The sequence below is a fragment of the Symsagittifera roscoffensis genome, chromosome 7 (assembly GCF_963678635.1).
Source record: "Symsagittifera roscoffensis chromosome 7, txSymRosc1.1, whole genome shotgun sequence".
NCBI lineage: Eukaryota > Metazoa > Xenacoelomorpha > Acoela > Convolutidae > Symsagittifera > Symsagittifera roscoffensis.
The window spans coordinates 12058778-12079854 of NC_087068.1; the positions used below are offsets into that span (position 1 = coordinate 12058778).

General features: G+C 32.1%; 1 protein-coding gene across 15 annotated transcripts in view; it reads left to right on the forward strand.

Moving 5' to 3' along the window:
- Nucleotides 1-19275, forward strand: part of LOC134851075 (glycine receptor subunit alpha-2-like) — a 70515-nt gene extending 51240 nt beyond the window's left edge. For 14 of the 15 annotated variants that reach the window (XM_063866987.1, XM_063866989.1, XM_063866983.1 and 11 more), the window contains 2 exons: nt 15631-16978; nt 18683-19275. In XM_063866987.1, the coding sequence (XP_063723057.1) occupies nt 15889-16978; nt 18683-19155 (1563 nt within the window). In that variant the 5' untranslated portion in view covers nt 15631-15888 and the 3' untranslated portion in view covers nt 19156-19275. Of the gene's footprint in view, nt 1-14353; nt 14553-15630; nt 16979-18682 lie in introns of those variants that run through there. The other variant, XM_063866992.1, reaches the window with a different exon arrangement.
- Nucleotides 19276-21077: the final 1802 nt, after the last annotated feature.

A 21077-nucleotide genomic window follows, 5' to 3' on the forward strand; every position in this document is an offset into this window, starting at 1 on the left:
ATATTGTTTCAGTGTTGAAATTGTAATTATTTCTGTTGGGGGGAGAAAAATGTTTTCGATTTCTAATTTAGATAAGGGTATTGTATCAAGTGGGTCGTGAAGGTCAAAAACTTGATTTATTGTGTATTTTGAATCATTTGTTTGTGGTCCTGATAAATTTATTTTATCAGTTAAATCTTCTTTTTCAATTAGTGGAAAATGGTCTTTCTTAGGCGGGTGTTGTTTTGTTCGTTTTTGTTGAGTGTTATTTTTTATCCATTGAGAATATGGGATTGGTTTGAAAGTTGATGTTCCAAGTAAATCAACTTCATAATGATTATTTTGACAATCTAAATAAAGTGGGAAATGTTGTAAACTATTTATTTGTGATTGTTCAATATCAGTTTTTACTGCATATTTGCATTCCAATCGGGGTGATGTTTCGTTTTCTGCAAGGTAGAATTTTATGTTTTTGGGTATTTCAACTGTTGTTTTTCGTGTAAGTAATTCAGGTGGTGTATTTCGACTTAAGGTGTCTGGTAATGCAAGATTTTTTCCTGCAGTCCAAACTATATGTAAGTTTGGAAATTTCATTAGAATTAGTTGAAATCTGTAAACTCGGTGGTTTGGGTTAGATTTTTGTGTAAAGAGAAAGATGATTGGTTTATGGTCTGTGAATAGAACTGTGGGGTGTTTTGATCCAAGTATCAGAAATTCATATTCTGTCAGTGTATATATTATGGCTGTACATTCTCTCATTAGAGTTGAGAGTCGTAGCTCTGCTTGAGTGAATAATCGAGAATTTGCTGATATGAGGTTCATTTTATTTGTACCATTATGTGATTGTAATATTGCTGCACCGATGCCAAAGTTCGAAGCATCGCACATTGCATAAAATGGTTGATTTGAATCTGGAATTGTGTTTGAAATTTGTTCTGTTAAAAGTTTCTTTATTTCTTCAAATCGTGTTTGATGTTCTGTGTTCCATTCAAAATTATTTTGTTGTCTAAGGATGTTATAAAATGGTCGTAGATATAATTGCATTTTATAAACATATTTACTTAAAAAGTTTAACATTCCAAGAAATTCTTGGATTTTCTTTTTATTTGTTGGTGGTTGAAGTTTTTGAATAGCGTCAATGCGTGATTTCAATGGAGTGATTGTTTTTCTTTCTATATTATGTCCTAAGAATTTAACTCTTGTCAAAAAGAAGTGGGATTTATCGGGGGCGGCCTTCAGATTTTCGTTCTGAAGTATTTGGTGATATTTTTCTAAAACATTGAACATCTCGTCTTTTGTTTGTGATTGCATAAAAACATCGTCTAAATAGGTGATTGCGTTTTTCTTGAGTATTAGTGGTCTAAAAATTTTGCTCATAAAAGCTGAAAATGCTGCTGGTCCTATGGATATTCCATAGAATAAGCGGTTGAATTCATATTGTTGGTTTCCGATAACAAATTGTGTTAAACGTCGTGATTGTTCATCTAGTGGCATTTGATTGTATGCACTATTCATATCGGCGGTTGTAAAGTATTTGCCGTTTATTTTTGTTAAAATAACTTGTATTGGTTCAATGGGCCAATTACATTTTGATTCATCTATAAGTGAATTGAGGTATCTAGCATCGAGAACGATTTTTAATGATTCTCCTTTAGCTAGAATGATAACGGGGTTGATAAATGTGTTGCCTTTTGGTTGTTCTTCTTTATTAACTGGTGATATAATGTTGTATTGTTCTAAAATATCGAGTAATCTGTTCACTTTATCATGTAAGTGAATTGGTACTTTACTTGCTCTCTGTTTTTTGAAAACTGCGTCTGGTTTTAACGGGAGATGTAGTGATGAACTGATTTTCCCAACATCGAATTTTGATGTTGCATAGACTGATGAATATTTAATTAGCTGTTTGGCTAATTTTTCGAATTCGTCTTGTGTTATTTGTGAATGTTGGAAATTAAACATTGTTAAAAATTTCTGTTGGTCCTCTGTGTAGTTACTTATGTTGAATGTAGGTTTGAAATATGGAGTTTTTGTGAAATAATCCGTATTTCTGTTTTCGTTACTTATTATATTATTTATAGATAATTCTTCATTAAGAATTGTAGATTGGCAAATATCTAGTAATTGGAGTATATTATTTACGCGATAGGCTTTTTCGTGTATTGGTGATATTGTAGCGTTGGTTTCACAATATCCTAAAAGTCCTAAAGGTAATGTTACTTGGTAAGGTGTGTTGTTATAGACATGTAAGGAAATGATATCTGAATTCGAATTTTTCAAATATTTTATGGATGATATTGTGATTTTGAAAAATTTGTGAATAGGTTTGAATTCAAATTCTGACATATAAAATTTTTGTTTGTTTTGTTCTTTATCATATTGGTGAACTTGTTTGATGGAAAAATTATAGATATTTCCTGATAGTGGTTTCAAGTGTTTTCTTTGTTGGTTAAATATCGGGTAGAATTTTGAAAAGAATGGTGGTTGTTTATTTAATCTTTGAAAAAATGTTAAGGATGTTTCTTTTGTTTTTGTATATTTATCTTTGATTAATATTTTACTATTTAGTATGTTAATTGTTGGTATATACTTCGAAATAAATGGTATTCCAATGATCTTATATTTAATGTCAGTGATATGGAATATTTGTTTAAATGGCTTATTTAAAATTTTGCTTTGTTCCATTGTTCTGGTGGGGAGGAGAAATAATTGGATTTTTCCGTAGTTTATCAATGTTGATCCTTGTGCTGTTGCTAGTTTGCTGGAGGTTTCAAGAGGTGTTAGCTTTGGGTGTAAGGTTTTTATTTCATTCCATGTGGGGATGTTTATTATGTTTGATTCTGCTCCTGAATCAATTAAAAAATCTATTTCAAGGTCTGGTGGTTGAAATTCTTTATTTCTTGGGCTTTCTAAGAGAAATGGTATTGTCCAAATTTTTTCTTTGGGTTGTTCTTTTTGTATATTTTGATAAATATGGTTTGTATTCAAGCATTTTGTTTTGGTATTTTTATTGGTTTGATCTGTAGTGTTAATCTCATTTGTTTCTTGCGTCGTTGGTGTGGAATTTATTGGTGTAGTGTAATAATTTTGAAGAAATTCTGATTGATTTTCATATATGTGTGATGAAAAGGGTTGTTCATATATGACAGATTCATAGTCATTTTCGACTTTTATCATATTGATAGAAAGAGTGTTTTCAGTATCACTTTCTGAATCTGATGATGTACAGTTTATTTGATTGAGTTGTAACGTATCAGTTACTGTGTCATCAATACCTGGAGGGTCTGATGTTGTTTCTGGGTTAGATTGTACTTGATTGATTTGTCTTTGATGTTTAGGTGTACTACTTCTGTGGCGATTATTAGAATTATTATAGTTATTATTATTCCGGTGTGGTGATTGGGAATAATTTCTATAACGATTATTATAACTTGAGTGTCGATTTTGTGAATTATTTCGCGATCTGTTTTGGTAATTATTGTTTGGTCTGTTATAGTTCGATCTATTATATGAGTTATTCCTTGATTGACTGTTCGGGTAATTCTGGTTTCGGTTGTTTGAATAACTTCTATTTCGATTATAGGAGTAGTTTCTATTCCTATTGTATGATGAATTTCGTGATTGGTTGTTTGGATAGTAGTTATTTCTTGATTGGGAATTAGATCTAGAAACAAATCGTTGTGTATTTGAATTTGATCTGGAGTAGTTATTTCGACTATTTGGTCTATTGTAGTGATTTTGTGATGAATTGTTCGTGTTTCTTCGTTCTGGTGATCTTCCTCTATAAGTTGAGTTATATGGTGATTGATTTCTTGTATAATTTGTATTGTTCGGGAGTGGTTTTCCTGAACTGTTGTTGCTGTGGACTGTTTTGTTCGGTAGATTTTGATCCTTTTTCATGTATTGATAGAATGATTTATTTGGTTCTTTATTTTTTTGAGGTTTATTTTGATTGTCTTGCTGTTTTTGTCTACATTCGGAAATACTATGTCCGTATCGTCGGCAATAATTACACCATTTTTTGAAAGATGGTTTGCCTTTGAAGTTTGGGTTCTTTTCATAAATATTGAGTATTTCAGTGATTTTTTCAACGAGGTCTGTCTCTGATTCCTGTATATTATTAATATTAGTGGGAGTCGTTTCAATTCTGTTAACGTATTGTAGTTTCAGATTTTCCGTTTCTTCTAGTTTCATCGTGATTTCTGCTTGTTCTAATTTGTCTACTAGTTTTCGAAAATCTAAATCGGGTTCTCGCATTGAAGAAGGATGGGATGCTCTCTTTTTTATTGCTATTTTCCTTAATTGTGGTGTTAAGGTCATCATTAAGATTTCTGTCATCTTTGTGTTTTTATAGTCATGTGTATTTAATGAATATGCTTTTCGAACTAGTGTTTCGATTCGTACTGCTATTTGCTTGATGGTTTCGTTTGGTAATCTGCGAATTTCATTACATAAAACTCGTTGTTGTTGTTTGTTTCTTTCGGAGTCAAACATTTTTGAAAATTCCTGTGTAAACCTTTTCCAGTTTGATTTTATTTCTAGAGGTAGTACTGAAAACCATTTTTGGGCTGCGCCATCTAAGGTTGTTTGTATTAACGCTGTGCGTCGATGTATCCAGTTTTGATGTAGTGGCGTATTAATGGGTTCAGGTCCAATATTTAAAATCAGGTTTGCTGTTACTGCATTTAAATAATCTTCTACAGAGTATTCAGGGTCTGTTCCTGTGAAAACCATTAAAGGTTTGTTTGATGTTATTGATGATCCACCCATAAGGTATGGATTCATTGTCATTTGTAATGATTCTGCTGCATTTGGCATTTGAGAAAAATTTGAAAGTTGGTTTCTTGTTATTTCATGTTGTTGAAGATAATATGGGAGTGGTATTTCATTTTGCATTTGTGATGCTTGATACGAGTGTGCAGTCATTGGATTTTGTTGTTGAATTGGTTGAAAAGATTGTGTATTAATTAAATTTTGTTGTTGAATTGGTTGTTGATGTTGTGCATCTATTGGTTGTGGAGAAAAATTTCTATGATTTGTACGTGTTCTCTGTATTCTTTGTCTACGATATTCTTGAGTATTTGGTGCAAATATATCTGGTTGTAAGAAATCATCATCTGAGGATAAATAATCCATTTGATAAGATGTCTGTTTTTTATTTTTATTTCGTTGAAAAAATGGGTAATTTTCACTGTGATCCTGTGGAGGATTTGTTTGGAAATTTATTGAATTAGGTTGGGTCATTGGGTTATCCCAATTTCGAGATCTTGTATATTGGTTAAAATTTCTTTGTGGTTGATTATATGTTTTTGATGGATGTGTATAATTATAATTATGGTCTGTAAAGTTGTTTCTAGTGAATGTTTTGCGTGTTTTTGATGGTATTGTCATGGGTCTGTATGTTTGGTAATCCATATGTGAATATTTAGGGGCAACCGAAGGTTTAACGGTTGATTGTAAGGTTACCTGTGTTTGTGAAGGATTTGTATTTCTTGGTGTTGTCAAATTTGGGCGTATTGGTGAAATACTTTGTTGTGTAGTTGTTGTGTGTACAATTTCTTCATTTATGAAGTGTGATGGTGTCTGGATATCTTGTTGAGTAAGATTCCTAGTTCCATTGAGGTTTTCATTGTGTATAACTGTAGAGTTTAAACTATTATTTTGTGTATCGGGCAAAAATGTATTATAGTTTAATGGTGTTGCATCAATGGTTAATGGTATTACTCTTACATAATCTCTTATGTAAGATATCGTACTTATTGCTTGACTTGAGATTGATTGTGGGAAGCTTATAAATGCGGGATGAGACCATTCGGGGTCCCAAACATAATCTGATTGTTCTGTGATAGCGGTATCATCGTTCGAGTTTTGGGGTCTAAAATTTTTTCTTGCTTGTGCAATTAAATCAATATTGTGTGTGAAATAATCTATTATGAACCATGCCAAAATTTTTTGTAGATCGTGTTTTGTATGTTGTGAAACGTCGTCTTTCGTGAAATTTTCTTTAATGATGTTTAAATAACTAGAGAGTAGTGTGATTTCATGTCGTACTCTTAAATGTTTAGATGTTTCTGTCGGTGAGACATTTGTTATTGGGATTTCGTTTTCTAATATCGAAATATAACTATATATTATTGCGAAAACTTCATTGGTGAATATGGAGTTTGCTCTTTGTGAGTTATGATATTGGATGCTTTTTATATATTCTGAAAAAACTTTTGAAAATTCTAAATCAAGATCGTCTGTTTGAATTGTATATTTTCTATTATTATGGTTTGGTGAGGTGAATTCTATGGAGTAGATTCCATACTGTTGTGTTATGTTGCATATATCTTTTAAGTAGTGGTCTATGATTTGTCTTTTGATTTTTACATCTGGGAACTCTGTTTTACATGGACTAATTCCGGGTTCAAATAAATTTACGAGTAAATTTTGACAAAATATGTGTTGTCCTCTATCAGTATCTGCGTCTACTATAAAAGGAAAGATTTCATCATCATCTGGAGTTTCTTCACCTGGAGTGTGCGTTGAGCTCATTTTTTCGTTCGATGACTGTTAATATGTAATTATTAATGTGTCGAATTGGTTGATTCCAATTGTATAAATGTACTGGTTTGTGTTTGTACTGCTTTTTTATTCTTCTTTTTCCTCTTTGTGATGAATTTGAAGTTGTTTCTGAGTCAGAGAAATATAATTGATCGTGAATTGGGCAATTTTTATCTATTGATTCTTGTAGTTTGTAAAGTTCGTCTAAACTGTTGGTTTCTGATTCTGAAAATGCGTTTCGATTTTTTGAAAATCTTTTTCGTGTTATTTGTCTTTGTTTCGTTATTATTTTTCTTTTTAGTGTTTGTCGTTTTGTTCGAATGTATCCAACTGTTTGTGTATGAGGTGTGATTACAAGGTCGTATTTTTTGTTATCTATTTCACAATTGTGTAAAACGATTGTTTGTTTATTTCCTAGGTTTTTAAATGACATAAGGTTTAGAATGACGGATGCAAAGGGTTGTTAAATGATTTCTATTTTCCTAAACTGTTAGTTCTTACGATTTTTTGGTTAGCTTAACCTGGGTCTGTTTGTTCAGGGTTGGAGAGAAAAGTATATCGATTCCGAAGAATGATTTTTTACTTTCTCGTGGCTAGTATAAGTTAAGGTGTTAACTTACTTAATCTTACTTAGGGGTAGTGATTGTGTTCAAGGGTTGGAGAATAGTAAATCGATCCACAAGGTTCAGGTATAATTAGAACGCGAGTAGTTCGTTAGATACTATTTTAAACTTACTAAGTCTAAGATTTATCCTGGGTCTGGTAAGAGGGAGGGTCAAGTGAAGGATGAATAACCGAAGTTCTTCACTGTTTATCCTAATTTGAATGATTAGTTTTGTTTAAAAATTTCTATTAGTCTTGGGTCTTTAGAAAGGGTTGGGTAGTGAATCGACGTTTGAGGTCGTTAGACACTAATTAAGTGGGTGGGGGAGAACAAAGTTGTTCTGTTTGATCCAAGGATAAGCCTTGATGATCAAATTTGAAATTTAATTAAGTAGAAAATGATTTAAGATCCAAGGATAAGCCTTGATGATCTGGTTTTAAAATTAAGTGAATTTAAGTTTTAATAAATTTTTAAATGTGTGTAAAGGAAAGATTTAGTGTTTTGATGATATTAGTGGGTTTATGATTGCTGTTATGTTTTAGATGATGGAGCTGGAACAACAGGATGATTTATGATTACTAACCATTTATTGTCATGCTACTAATTTTTATTTTTATTTTTCAATAAATATTTTTCAAACATGTTTTGTATATTACTGCAGAATTTTAGAAAAACGATCTTAGATATTTTTATCAATCGTTATTGTATATTAATAATTTTGTTTAGCGCCTGAAATGATTTTGAAGATTAACTTCAAGATTTTATGTTTGCAAATGAAAATCTAAATTCATTGCCAGTAGTATTCTAAATATAAAAGTTTGCTCTGGTTTTTGCCTAACTATCATATAGCTATATGGCAAGTTTCTACTTTGTCGTATGTCGTCTCTGGTTCGAGGTCTTCTTCCAATTCCGGGTAGTTCTGTTATGGTTCGGAATATTGGCTCTGATCTATTGAGTCGTAGAGACATTTCGATTAAATTATTGTCGTATAACATTTTGTAAATGTTTTTGTCTAATTTCTAATCTATTTTGGTTAATTCTAAGCTATTAAGGTCTTGTTCGAGACTTATGGTCGCACCAGATGAGTTAGGACCGAGTTGGTTAACTCATAGAGTAATTTCGGATAGGGTACACCGTCTGCTCGTCACGCTATCTTATTTTCGGCCGGATAGATTCGTGCAACTTCTTAGTCTAATACCGATCCTAATCTTACTCTTATACTATCTAGTCTCAGGTTGTTTAACTAGTCTCTGCTAGGCTCAATAGATCTAGGGTATACTGGTTTATTGCGGTTGCTGAAGTGCTCGGGAGAGTCCAACTAATTTCTAAGTTAAATTCAAATCTCTCTGGTGCTGAAATTACAAGTAACTTCAGCACTTACAAATAAGTGGGTTGTTAGTTAGATGGATCATGATTGGTTAATATTAAATACTTTACATTGGTAAAATATCTAAATTATCCAATCATAAAATGTAGTTTAGATCAGGTTCCAAAATTAACGGAATATTTGTGCTCGGGTTGGTTTTTTTTCTTCAGAAAACTCGACGTTTTAACTAGCCATTTTTGACAAAATATTTTTATATCATTCGAAGGGTATTGCTGCCTTGAGCTTAAATTCCAAGATATTCCAAGTGTAATCGTTTTTTGTAATGCTATGGGGGTTTAAAGATTGCCATTTTGGCCAAATTGCGACAATTAACGCGCGATATATTTCGCGATATTAACGCGTGTGCGGAGAATTAATCCGTCTTCGAAACTGTTCCGAATTGGTTGAAAGAAGCTTATTTGCCATATTTTTTTGTTACTGTGAGTGAAATTTATCATTTTGTACTAAATACGGCGTGTGGGGGGACGAATTTCACAAAAAAATCTCAAATCAAAAAAAAATATTTTATTATTTTTTTAAAATTAGTTTTTTTCTTGTTATTATTGCTTCATAGACCTTTAAAGGTAATTGGAACATTCACGGCTTTGCCCTGATACGAGCAGTCTTGTTTATTCTAGACAAAACAAACGCTTTTGGTTGCTAGGCCAGAACAATCAGGTAAAAAAATTAGTTTTTTTTTTCACATCAATTATTCTGTTAATTTTTTTTTTATGGTTTGTGTGCCTGTTAGACCCACAAACTCACACTTTTTTAGTCAATTTGAACCCAAAGATTTTTGTTTCCATTTTCAAGGGCTTAATTGAAAAAATATTCACGTTTAGAACATTTCTTTCCCTTTTTTCAAAATCGTCTATAGAAGCAGTTTTCTGTGAGGTGTCAAATCGAAAAATACTTCAAGTAAAATGGAGTACAGTGTCAGTCAGTACTCAATTACTGATTCTCACACCTCGCAAAACTCCATATTATTTATGAAATTTTTTGGGTTCCAACTTATTTCCATTAAAAAATTTCAGGAAACTATTTTTTTTTCAATTTTTGACCATTTAGTTTTTTTTAATTACTTCTGCTTCATTTAAAATTAAAGTAATTCAGTCCTTTTTTGCTGTTATACCAACTTTCAAAGAAAGTGTTGGAATACTAATCCTCGTGTGGTTTTTCTCCACACAAAATTGAGCTTTTCAGGTAAAACTTTATGGTGGATTTTTTTTTCATACCATCTGAAAATAAGATATCGATAACCTGATATCAAATTCAAAAATATTAGTATTCGATTGACGATAGAAACATATTTGCTTTGTAGTTAGACCACTAGCAAAATTCTCTAAAACAGTTAAAACTAATGCTTTTTGGTGCCAGTTCAAAACCATCAGACAAAAGGAAAGTTGTTTTATTCTATTCTTAACTAATCATTGTTTGTGGTGGAATTTTGCAAAACCATCTAAAAAGTTTTAAATTCCTCATTTAATTTTTAATTTTAAAAACAATTGTTTCCTGTGATAATTTTTTGTTGGGTTTTAAAATAAAAAAAATAGCCAATTCTGGCAATTTAACGCGCGATATATCTCGTGCTATTAACTTCAAAGCAGCGCATCAATTTGGTTCAAAAATTGCTGAAACTGAATTGAGATATGCTGTCTATTCTAATTAAAACGTTGTTATGGCTGAAGGTATCATATAGTGAACATTTTAATAGCGTGTGGGGGATATATTTCAAAAAAAAATCAAAACAGTTGATCATTTTTGTCAATCACTAATCCATAAACCGATAAAAGAAACATACTGCCCTGCTACGAGCTGTTTTTTTTTGCAATATGCTGTTGCATTTTTGCTTCTCAAACGACACTTAAATTTAATCAAATTCATCTGGTGCCAAGTATTTCATTGAAATACACTCGGTGCAAATATGATTGACCGATCTTTTTTAAACAATATGTCAATCATAATCGGAATTCTAGACATATGTCAAGCATGATGAATTACAATATTTTTGTCAGAGGCGCATCTAAGTCTTCCTTGAGAGAGTTGATTGAAGGTAAGCTGTGAAACATTTTGTCAAATTTTTTCTGGTCTCTTCTAAAACATCCCATTTTATAACAAAAAGTTTCGTGCTGCTTTTACATTTTTGCCAAATTATTAAAAGAAACTTTTCTGCGCTTCCCAAGAAACTTTTGATAAAAAACTTGGGTTTCTAGCGAATGCCTACCTAGAAAAAAAACAATTATTAGTGCTTTAAAAAAATTTCAAAAATGGTTAGCCGAAAATGGACATTGTATCAAAATGGGCATTCGTATTGAAAATTAACATCTTGACCAATAAGTTAAGTGAAAACTAAAATATGCAAATGCGCTGATTTAATCAGCAATAGAAATAGTTTTTCTTCTGTGAAAATTGCACCAGTTTTTTTTTCAAAAAAGATATATTATAAATATCAAACGGCAATCAAAAAATTTAGCGTTTCGCCCTGTTAAGAGCTGTCAGTTGCGGATTTAAGGAAGAAGACGGCTTTTTCACCCTCAGAAGTTCGAACCCTAACGGCTCTGTAGTACTAATTTTTTTACAGTATTCATTTCCGTCGAATGACCATAGTTTCATTAATGGTTGTCTTGGGCGCCAGAATGAACTATTTATGAAGGGGTAGCGTACACCCAAAAAATCAACATTTTAGTCATAAACTTCCAAAAAGTGCCAGGACAGCATTTTTGCTTGTTTACCCAAAAAATTACCTTTCGATTTTTTTGTCAATCTAATGCCAATATGGTGCTGTTAGAGCTCTAAAAATATCAGTTTATTGAGTTAAAAAATTGACAAAATTTTGATGTAATATACAAACTTTGAATAAAATGGCAGACGACAAAAATTTGGCTTTAGTTAAGGCTTCCTCCTTATAAGAGCAGTCATGTTTTTTTTCTTTTTTTTCTAGTCCGTTAGATTTATGAACTTAGTTTTAATTTCCTTTTTTTTTCTTCTGAGGTTATTTTGGAGGACTGTTTATGATTTATCCCACAATGAAAAACAAGGATAGCTGGTTTCTGTGCAATTAGCACAGAATGTTCAGACCGTAGTCTTAAAAATATTTCAAAAAAAGTTTCAAATTAAGGTCATTTATTCTGCGTGTTTTGAAAAAAAGACCTGAACAAAAAACAAGAAAATAAACATCTTCGATAATCATCGGTAAAAATGGAAAAATGGACCACAGTTTTTGTAGAAAAACGATTGGAAAGGCAATAAGAATCCATTAGAAAATTTTTTTAAAGCTTTTGCAATTCTTTTTTGCAGTTTTTTGATTTTTTGAAGTTTTTGATTCCCAATATGGCGCTAAAAAACCAAAAACTAATTTTACAAGCGTAAAACTATGTTTTCACGGCTTAAAATAAATATAAAAAGGCTCGCTTGCTTTATTTGCTCAAAGTTAGGTTAAAAATCAGAAACATTCTCAAATATAAGACAATTTTTTTCAAAATTAAAGTAGTTCACATCACAACTGAAAGGGTTTTGATATGATATATCATTTGACCCATCCGATGATTATTTATGGTACCTGATTTTGCTTGTGTTACAAAAAAAGCAAGAAATAAAACACACTCGACAATAAATTTCCCTATCAATTTTAATGCTCGGAAAAGAAACTGTTTAACTGCAAATATCCTGAAGCACGTCTCTGTTGGGTATTTGGAAAAGCGGCACCTCATTATATTTTTGGATATTTTTTTCCCGTTAATTGCCAAATAATATCATGGATTGCTAGCCACTCGTGATGTACAAAGAACCCAAAACTTTCCCCTAAAATTCAAGAAAATTAAAGATCTGCCCCAAGTGGTTCCCCAATTTCACTAGAGTGAAGTTTGACACCGCCGCATTTTATCTCTAATTTTAATTTTGATAAGCAATTATGATAATTGAAAAGAGTTCGGTCAAAAAGTAGGGAACTTGTTTTCATACTGGTTCAAAGGTAGACAAATACAAGCATTGGCCAACCAGAATGGAGAGAGAAAAGCAAATGCAAGCCAGAATAAAAAGTAATGATTTATTTTGTACATGTTTGATTCTGATTGGTTAACAAAATATTTGTCTATTTTATGACGTGTCTTCCTTATGGTTTGTCTACTTTTTGCTACTCAACCTAATTCAAGTAAAAAAAAATCGTGTAAAAATGGTTTTCATTCACCTTTTTGTTTGTTAGTGTAATTTAGAAAACGCTTTGTTTGGACCCAATATTTGCGTTATTTTTTACAATTAAAAGTGCGAGACAAGCTAACTGGTTGCTGTGAAAGTATTCTAAAGCATTCTGGCACTTATACACTTTGCAAAAAAAAACATTAAAAAATATATTAGGAAGAAAACATGAAAAACGAAAGAAAAAAATCAAAATTTTTTCTTCAAAGTTTGTTGGGTTTTTTCAGAGATTTCTTCTGATTTTGTTGTAAAGAGCGGTTAAGCTAAGTGAAAATTTCAAGATTGAGAAACTGTTTTATTTGAATAATGAATAATTTTACTTGAACTTGAATTGAGATCAAAATCAGTGTTTGTAACCGATGTCAGTGTTGCCACCTTGGTCTGAGAGTTTTTTCATTGCAAAAGAGGGAGATTCGTTACTAGGTACAAAATTCACATATGCTTAACTGTTGAATTAGTTTATTATAGAGATGGCAACTCGAGGGGATAGTTAAAGAGAATCATTTTAACATGTAGTCGAAGCATTCTGAGAATTTAAGTGGAGTTGAAAACCGTTGAGTTTTTAAATATGATGGTAAATATTATTTTCGAGCAAAAAAATGATTTGAACTATAATCAGAAAAATTTGAAACAGTCAGTCCCAGAGATAAATGAGAATTATGTGACACTAAATTGGCGATGGTGTAATCTTAAAAATCAACAACATCTTTTGATAAGCAAGTAAAGATAAGGTAACTTCTATCAATTTATTGATTTTTAAAATGTGCGATGCTGACAAAACGGTTTAGCTTAATATAGATTCAAAAATTATGTCACAAAAAAATGCACAAGCAAAAATATGACGATAACGCTACTCGAGAAAACCGAATGAGTCTACAAAATTTCCCAAGGATGCACGCCAATTACGAGTTTTCGAAATTGCTAAGTGAAGCAAGGCAATAATGATGCATTAACAGTACATGTCAATTTGGAAAAAACCCAACTAATATGCCTCAAATTATAGAGCGGAAGCGTTTTCACTAGTATACGAAAAAGTTTATTAAAAAGACCCTACCCAGGTTCGAACCCTCTTTTTTTCGCAGGTCTCCTTTCCGGCCTCTACGCCACAAATCCATGATACCTTGAAGCTAAAGTGCTATTTGTAGTATGATAGTCTGTTTTAATATCTTTAGCATTGGCTGTACTTAATAGCTAGTTATTGATCAAAATGAACACTTTCAAAATGAACACTTGCGTCGCAACAATGTTTGCTCTTTAAGTTATTTTTTGCGCCTTAATCGAAGCATTTTCCGCCATAATTTTAGTTCACAAAAACTTAAAAATCCAATTAAAACATTTTACTTTAATATTCATAGTAAATACACAAAAAATACTTTCCACTCTAGATACATTTGTATAACACAATTTTCTCAATTTGCAGAAAATCGCAGAAAATTTTTTCACTTATCACAATAGACTTGTAATAGGTGTTTTATTTTTAATTTCTTTAAATCGGTGTGTTTTTATGAGCACATTGTGTTGAAAATGGACAAAATGTTACATCAATCTAAAGCATCCAAAAGAAGACATACTTAGATTGTAACAGCTTTTTTCTACAATAACATTTTGTAACAGCAAGTGTTTTGAGGGAAACATTTTCTCTGAACAATTAATAATTTGTTGAAGACCAAATTCTTTTCTGCTTATTATCAGTGGGATATTTTAAAAAACTAAAGGCGGCGTTTAAATTACTTGGACAAATATTACTCTCAACATGTGGAAAAATTTTACTCTCAGCTTTTCCGTTTAAAGATTGGATTAAAAATTATAGGAGCTATTTTTCATTTGAAAAGACAGTGAAAGAATTAATTGTTGAAATGAAAGGTAGCTCAATTTCGTAATTGATTTTTTCGAAAAATTACATTTGCTTGCAACAAAAAAATTTAAATTCAATTGAAGAATGCTATAAAAATTGACAAAAACTGAGTTTCCAAACATCTTGTAATTTTTTTTTCAGAAAAATATGCCAAGGTTTCTTTTCCTGGAGCAATTTTTTCAGTTGATTAAAAGTGTGTTAAATGAAGCCTAGCTAATCGGTTATTAAAACTAGGAGGAACCAATGCATGATAAATTTTTTTGATGTATTACAGCAAAATGTTGCCTCGCTTCCATTTTTCAAGCAGTAAAGATTTTTGTGTTCTTAAAAATTTTAATAAAAATTCCACAATTTCCATTTCGCCAAATATTCAAGTTCAAATCATTTGAACAAAATAATTAAAGAGGTAATTTTGAAGTATATTTTTTAGATACGTGAGATATTGCGAATAAGAGATGACGGTTGAACTTTTCCAATCTAACGTCATTGCGGAACGTTACTTACATTATATCAATAAATTCATTTTACGGTAACTGAATTCATTCTTTTTCCTTTTTACGCCTTCAATGGTTTTTTCTTTTTCAAGTGCAAATGACACAACTGAAAACTAATTGAAACCAAACTGAAGTTCTCGAAAATCCAATCGTGTTAGGGTAAAATCGAATAAATAAAAAGCTATGTTTTTCAAAAAAAACTTTATTTTTAGTTTTCTAGTTTGATTTTCAAAATAAGCTCTCAATTATGCGGTCAATAAACGTTCTTGATAAAAAGCGACCGAAAAATGTCGGGGTTGTAAAACGTTTTGATTATTATTCAGTGTCTCGAACTCGCGAGTCGCTTCTTGTGACTCGCTGTAAAAGTTTGAGAAGCGACAGGGGTGGATCTAGGATTTTCATAAATTAAGCGGCTTAAACTAATCATTGTTTTCAAAAATCAGCATGATGCTTTTTATTGGGGATCCAATTTGAAGCTTCAGGAAATTAACCGGGCCCCAAAAATTATCTTAGGGTATGATTTGCGATATCTACGAGCCAATATAGTCTACTTTGAATTGCTATATTATCTAATTAATATTTCATATTTCAGCCGCGGTTTTCATTGAGGTGACAATCTTTATACTCCTACGCAGACTTCGAGGAGAAATCAATTGATCTATTCTTAGAAAAATATATTGGTTATATATATCTTCGAAATCCATATAAATACGGTCTGAATACGTTACTTTCGGACTTTGAATTCTTTGGCGATTATAGATCAAAAACTGTCGGGAAATGAAGGCTTTTGTAGAACAGCTGTTGTGGCTTTAAAAAATCTGGAGTTTGTTTTCAATTATACAGTTCGAAGATGTTTCCAGATTTGAACTTTCACTTTTGTCATTACCTTTATCTTTATTTTTGCATTTTTATTTCGCTTGTTCATCATTTATCCGCAGTTTCGTCCAAACTTTCAACTTTCGACCATTTAATTTTTGCCAGTGGACATTCGGACAAAACCATGTACAACAAATTGGAAACTCCCAAACGAGAGAACGGATCCCAGTCGGCTTTGATTGAAGTGTTCGTTCACGTTGAAAGTATCCGAGACATCGCCAGCGACGCAATCTTAGATTTCTATTTAGTACAAAAATGGAACGACTCAAGGTTAGGTCAATACGATGAAGAGATAAAAATAACGGGCAGAATATTACCCAATAATATTTGGTATCCAGACACTTATTTTTTACTAATTCGGTCTCTGCTTTACAGTGCAGAAGAGCAGTACTTCATAATTCAGAAAAACGGTTGGATTGAGTACAATCGAAAAGTTAGATTAGTCACACCTTGTTCGCCAAATGTTATTCTGTTTCCTTTTGACGTTGTGAGATGTAAATTACTATTGACTAGTTTCGGTTATATAGACAGCGAAGTTCAATATACGTGGGATTCGCAAATGGGCGTTTTCATTGACCCGGTTAATAACGACGTGGACCATTTAGGGTTCTATGTTTTGTACACTCAGCATAATCATTTCACAATGACTTACGGACCTTCCAACTATTCGGCTTTGGAAGCACTCGTCTATTTAGAACGAAAGTATACTGCTTACCTGTTGCAAGTTTACACACCTGCAGCATTGATTGTGATTCTAAGTTGGTCTATTTTTTGGGTAAATATCAACGCGACCCCTGCTCGTGCTAGTTTAGGAGTAACGACTGTACTAACTATCTTGACCTTGGCGACTAAATCTACGAGTCAGAATGAAAAACACGTGAGCGGGAAATTGACAGCCATGGATATCTATATTTGGGCATGTTTCGTGTTCGTAATTTTAGCGATGCTCGAGTTCGCGTTGTCGGACTACACAACTTACAGGAAGAAAGAAAAAGAGGTTCAACGGAAAGTTCTCATTCAGGCTTTAATAAGCAAAGAAAAAGACGCGAGGAAAAATCAAGATGGTAAATTTCCTTTGTAATCATGATAAGCCCAGATAAAATCGGTACTACCTTGAGAGTTGGCTAAGCGAGGCTCCCTCTCAGGAGCTTTTAACATTCACCTCATAAGCAAAGTGCTCTTTAATCGAAGAACTATCTAGGATTAAGGAATCGCCCAGCCTCAAGGGTTAGTTTTTTGGGCAATTTCTGTTTGGGTAAAATTATTTCCATCGAAATACCATATTTAAGTTTTAATTCCAGCTTCGGGTTCCGAAAAAAATTCCAAAAACATTCTCTCGGAGTTGAGACAAACGAAAAACTATCTAAATTGTTAACGCTACGAGTCAATGCATCTCTTATTACCTTTTTAACTAGTTTTAGTTAATTTTCGAAATTTTTTACAAGTTTACTTACACCTAGTTCTTGAAATTAATTATTTTTTGTTGTTCCGACCATAAAAATGAGGATTAAATTTGTATTTGGACGTGTTTTACTGTTTTCTTTTTTGTTTTCAACCCAAAATTAGGTACCACAATTAAATTGGAATAAAAAAACAATCGGAATGGGTCGAAAGATTTCTCATATTAAAGCCCTTCAGTCGTGATTCGAAGGACATTGAAAAAGTTTCAAAAAATTTTCCCCGTATCGAGAAAAAGCGGTTTAACGTTTTTGATTTTTAGTCTACAATCGAGCAAATAAAGCGAGCAAGCAGGATTTTATAGCTTATTTGTGCTTAATATAAGCCGTGAAAACTTAGTTTTACTCAAGTAAAATTAGTTTTTGGAGTTTTTTCAGCGTCATTAGCGAAATAAAAAAACTCAAAAACTCATTTTTACTATGACTGTCGAATATGCCTAAGCTATATTTAATTGTTCAGATTCTTTTATCCCACAACGCAGCAAAAAATTACACCAACCAAAACTTTGTTTTGCACAGCATCTGGCTATCTTCAATTTTTTATTTTTTTTTGTTTTCCTCGCAAAATCAGGTACCACAAATAATCGTCGCAAGGGGTTAAATGATAAATCATATGAAAATTTTTGCATTCAAAGTCTATTTAAAATGGCCTAAAAATCCTCAGTGCACATCAACAAAACAAAAATAAAGGGTAAAAACTTAGTTTCATTCAAGCAATTTTAGTTTTTGAAGCAACAAAACTAACCTAACAGAAACAAAAAAATCTGCAGAAAATTTTAATAATTGTTCTTACTTTTTTATTTTGTTTTTTGATTGATTTTTTGATAAAAAACATTCAAACTATTTATCAAAAATCAATTGAAAGACAAAAAATAGCGAGAACAATTATTTTAACTTTTTGCAGATTTTTTTTATTTCTGTTAGGTTAGTTGTGTTGTTGTCAAGAAGGCTAAATAGGCTTAATTTTTGATATGGTTCGAATTTTACTGTCCAACAAATATACCTTTTTCTAGGCTTTCTTTTAGATCAGCTCATAGCTGAACTAATTAAAAACACCACAATTTGCAAAAGAAATTTTTTTTTAAATTTTGATAGTCAGAACTTTCTACCAGTTCTGAATTTTTTCACCAGTTTTGATTAATTTTTGAAAAATATATTTTTTTCGATACTCATTTCATTGAAAAACTGTCTCTTTCAAACAAATTTCAAATGACCCCGTTCCTCCAAAATTTCTTCAATTATTACACTCAACTATATTGAAGAAATGTTTATTATGTAAACTTGATCAACTTAAAAATAATTTCATTTCAGAAGAATACAATTATCAGATTCGAGCATCGAGTCCCCTCATAGGCGCAAAATCAAATAGTTGCCGTTCAACACCTCACCATCACATGCTCTGTCAAGAGCATAATTGCGTGCCAAAACTCAACATAGTATCATACGAACGCAGCAGACCAATACTTGGACCATCATCTGGCACTATAAAGACACATTCCCATCCCGGTCTCCTAAGCCAATCAGAATCGCCGAATGACTACTTCCTGCGTAGCCGAGGATCAGGAGGAATGACATCGTCGGTAACGAGAAAGCAGAAGTCACGTCGAGGAATCTGCGACATAATTCAGGACGGCCGACTGGTCAATAACGCTGCACGCTTTTTATTTCCAATTGGGTTTCTGGTTTTTAACTTAATCTACTGGATTACCCTATTTGTGTTTGTTCACACAAATAACCAGCAAAATGAATTCAATGACAGCATCAAAAACCATGCAGTAAATTGAATAATTTATCATTTAATTTCCTTAATTTCACGAACTCACTTAAGTCACAAGATTAATAAACAAAACACCTACTTGTAAATCCTTTGAAGCTGGACTGATTTTTAGTGAATTTGGTAGATTTTTTGGTCTCAAAAGATAAGTCAAGATTTAAAATATCGAAAACGGTAATCTTTCAAAAATAAAATGACATCAAGAGCTGCTGTGCATAATGCGGACCTTAAATTCCCATTTTAAAAAACTCAAATTATTTTATAAATCGCGGGAAGAAATTTAATTAAGAAGTTTTCCCAACCTTTTTGTTTTCCCAACCATTTTCAGTCCAGCTTTTCCTAACAACTTTTTTTTTGCATAATCGCACAGTAGGTTACCACCAGTATCAGAATGGTAAGAATCCATACCAGTCCTGAGGTCACCACGATTGTCATCCCTTTCTCAAAATTCCAGATTGAAAATCTCGTGCTAGCTATCTTTCCATGTTTTATAATTTTTTTTCAATTAGTTTCAAATTATTCGCAAATTGCAAAAACAATTAACGAATACTATTAGTTGATTTATTTCAAAATTTTTGGTTCTGTCTATTTTGATTCCAAAATTTAAGTTATTTGTAGAAATTGAATTATTGCCCAAGTGAATAATATTTTGTTATTGAAACAATTTTTCCGGGTCGAAGTTCCAGAGAGTTCGGAAAGGAGAGTTCAGAAAGTCTGGATGTAGACTCGCAAAAGTCTTCGGAAGTCACAAAAAATGTGGAAAAAAGTAGCAAAAATCTGGACCTAAGAATAGAAAAGTTTAAACCAAGTCGCTAAAGTTTGAAAATCTGGACACAATTTGCAAAAATCTGGCATTAAATTCGAAAACATCTGAAGAGTCAGAACAGGCACAAAATTATGGCTATCAAGTCGCGACCATGATATGTCCGGGCGTGTTTGAAAGTCTGAAACTAGCTATTCAAATGATCTGAAACAAGGGTTCGAGAAGCAATATCCAACTGAAAAATTTCTATAAAATTATAAGAAAAAAAAGCAATATAGAAGCTTCGTATTCTTCGTTTTTTGAAGGCAACTGTTGTCGATTATGCCTAATTTAGTAATTTTATACGCGTTGTTATAGTTCTCTCATCGCGCTACGCACAAAAAACGACAATAAACTCAGAAAAAAAAACATTTTTGTAGTTTTTATCAATATGGTCGGAAATTTCTGCGCTACTTGCATAGCAACCGGCTATCGTTATTCTATTTTGTTAACTGAAACACAATTCTTACCGTGCTAGTTACAACTTTCCAGTCTCGGGTATGCCTGGTAATTTTGCTTTCATGAAGCTTCAGCTCTACCACAGCTAAACCAGTTTTCACTTCATGATTGGTATCACGTGAAAGTTATTTCAGCAAAATACACTCAAAACAAACGAACTCAATCTACTTTATGGGGAAAAATTACGGAATCCTCTTGACAAGCATGACAGGCTATGATATCCTCTGCGACTCAGAGAAACAAAAAAATTAAAATAGACCGAAAAGAAACCTTTTAACAAAAGTTTAGAACCGAAAACGTTGTTTCCACTTGCAAGGGTTTACTTGGATAAAATTCAAATTGAATCAATTTTTTAGAGCATATTTTCCCCTAATTTTCAAATCGTTTAGCGATGCAGTTTTTTTTGCGAGGTGACCAACTTAAGTACAATTATGCGTTTGTCGGAAATCGAGTACTGTGTCAGACGCAGTACTCGACTGCCAAAAACTTTTTTATATTTTAAAAAGACAATTCATAAAACTCTTTATAATAAATGCAACAAAAACGTTTTTGGTTGCTAAATTAAAAGCATTAGATAACAGGATTTTTTTTCTTCAATTTTTGATCAAATAGTGTGCTACAATACTTACACGCATACTTGGACTAAATTATATCATTTTTGTTGATGCTCC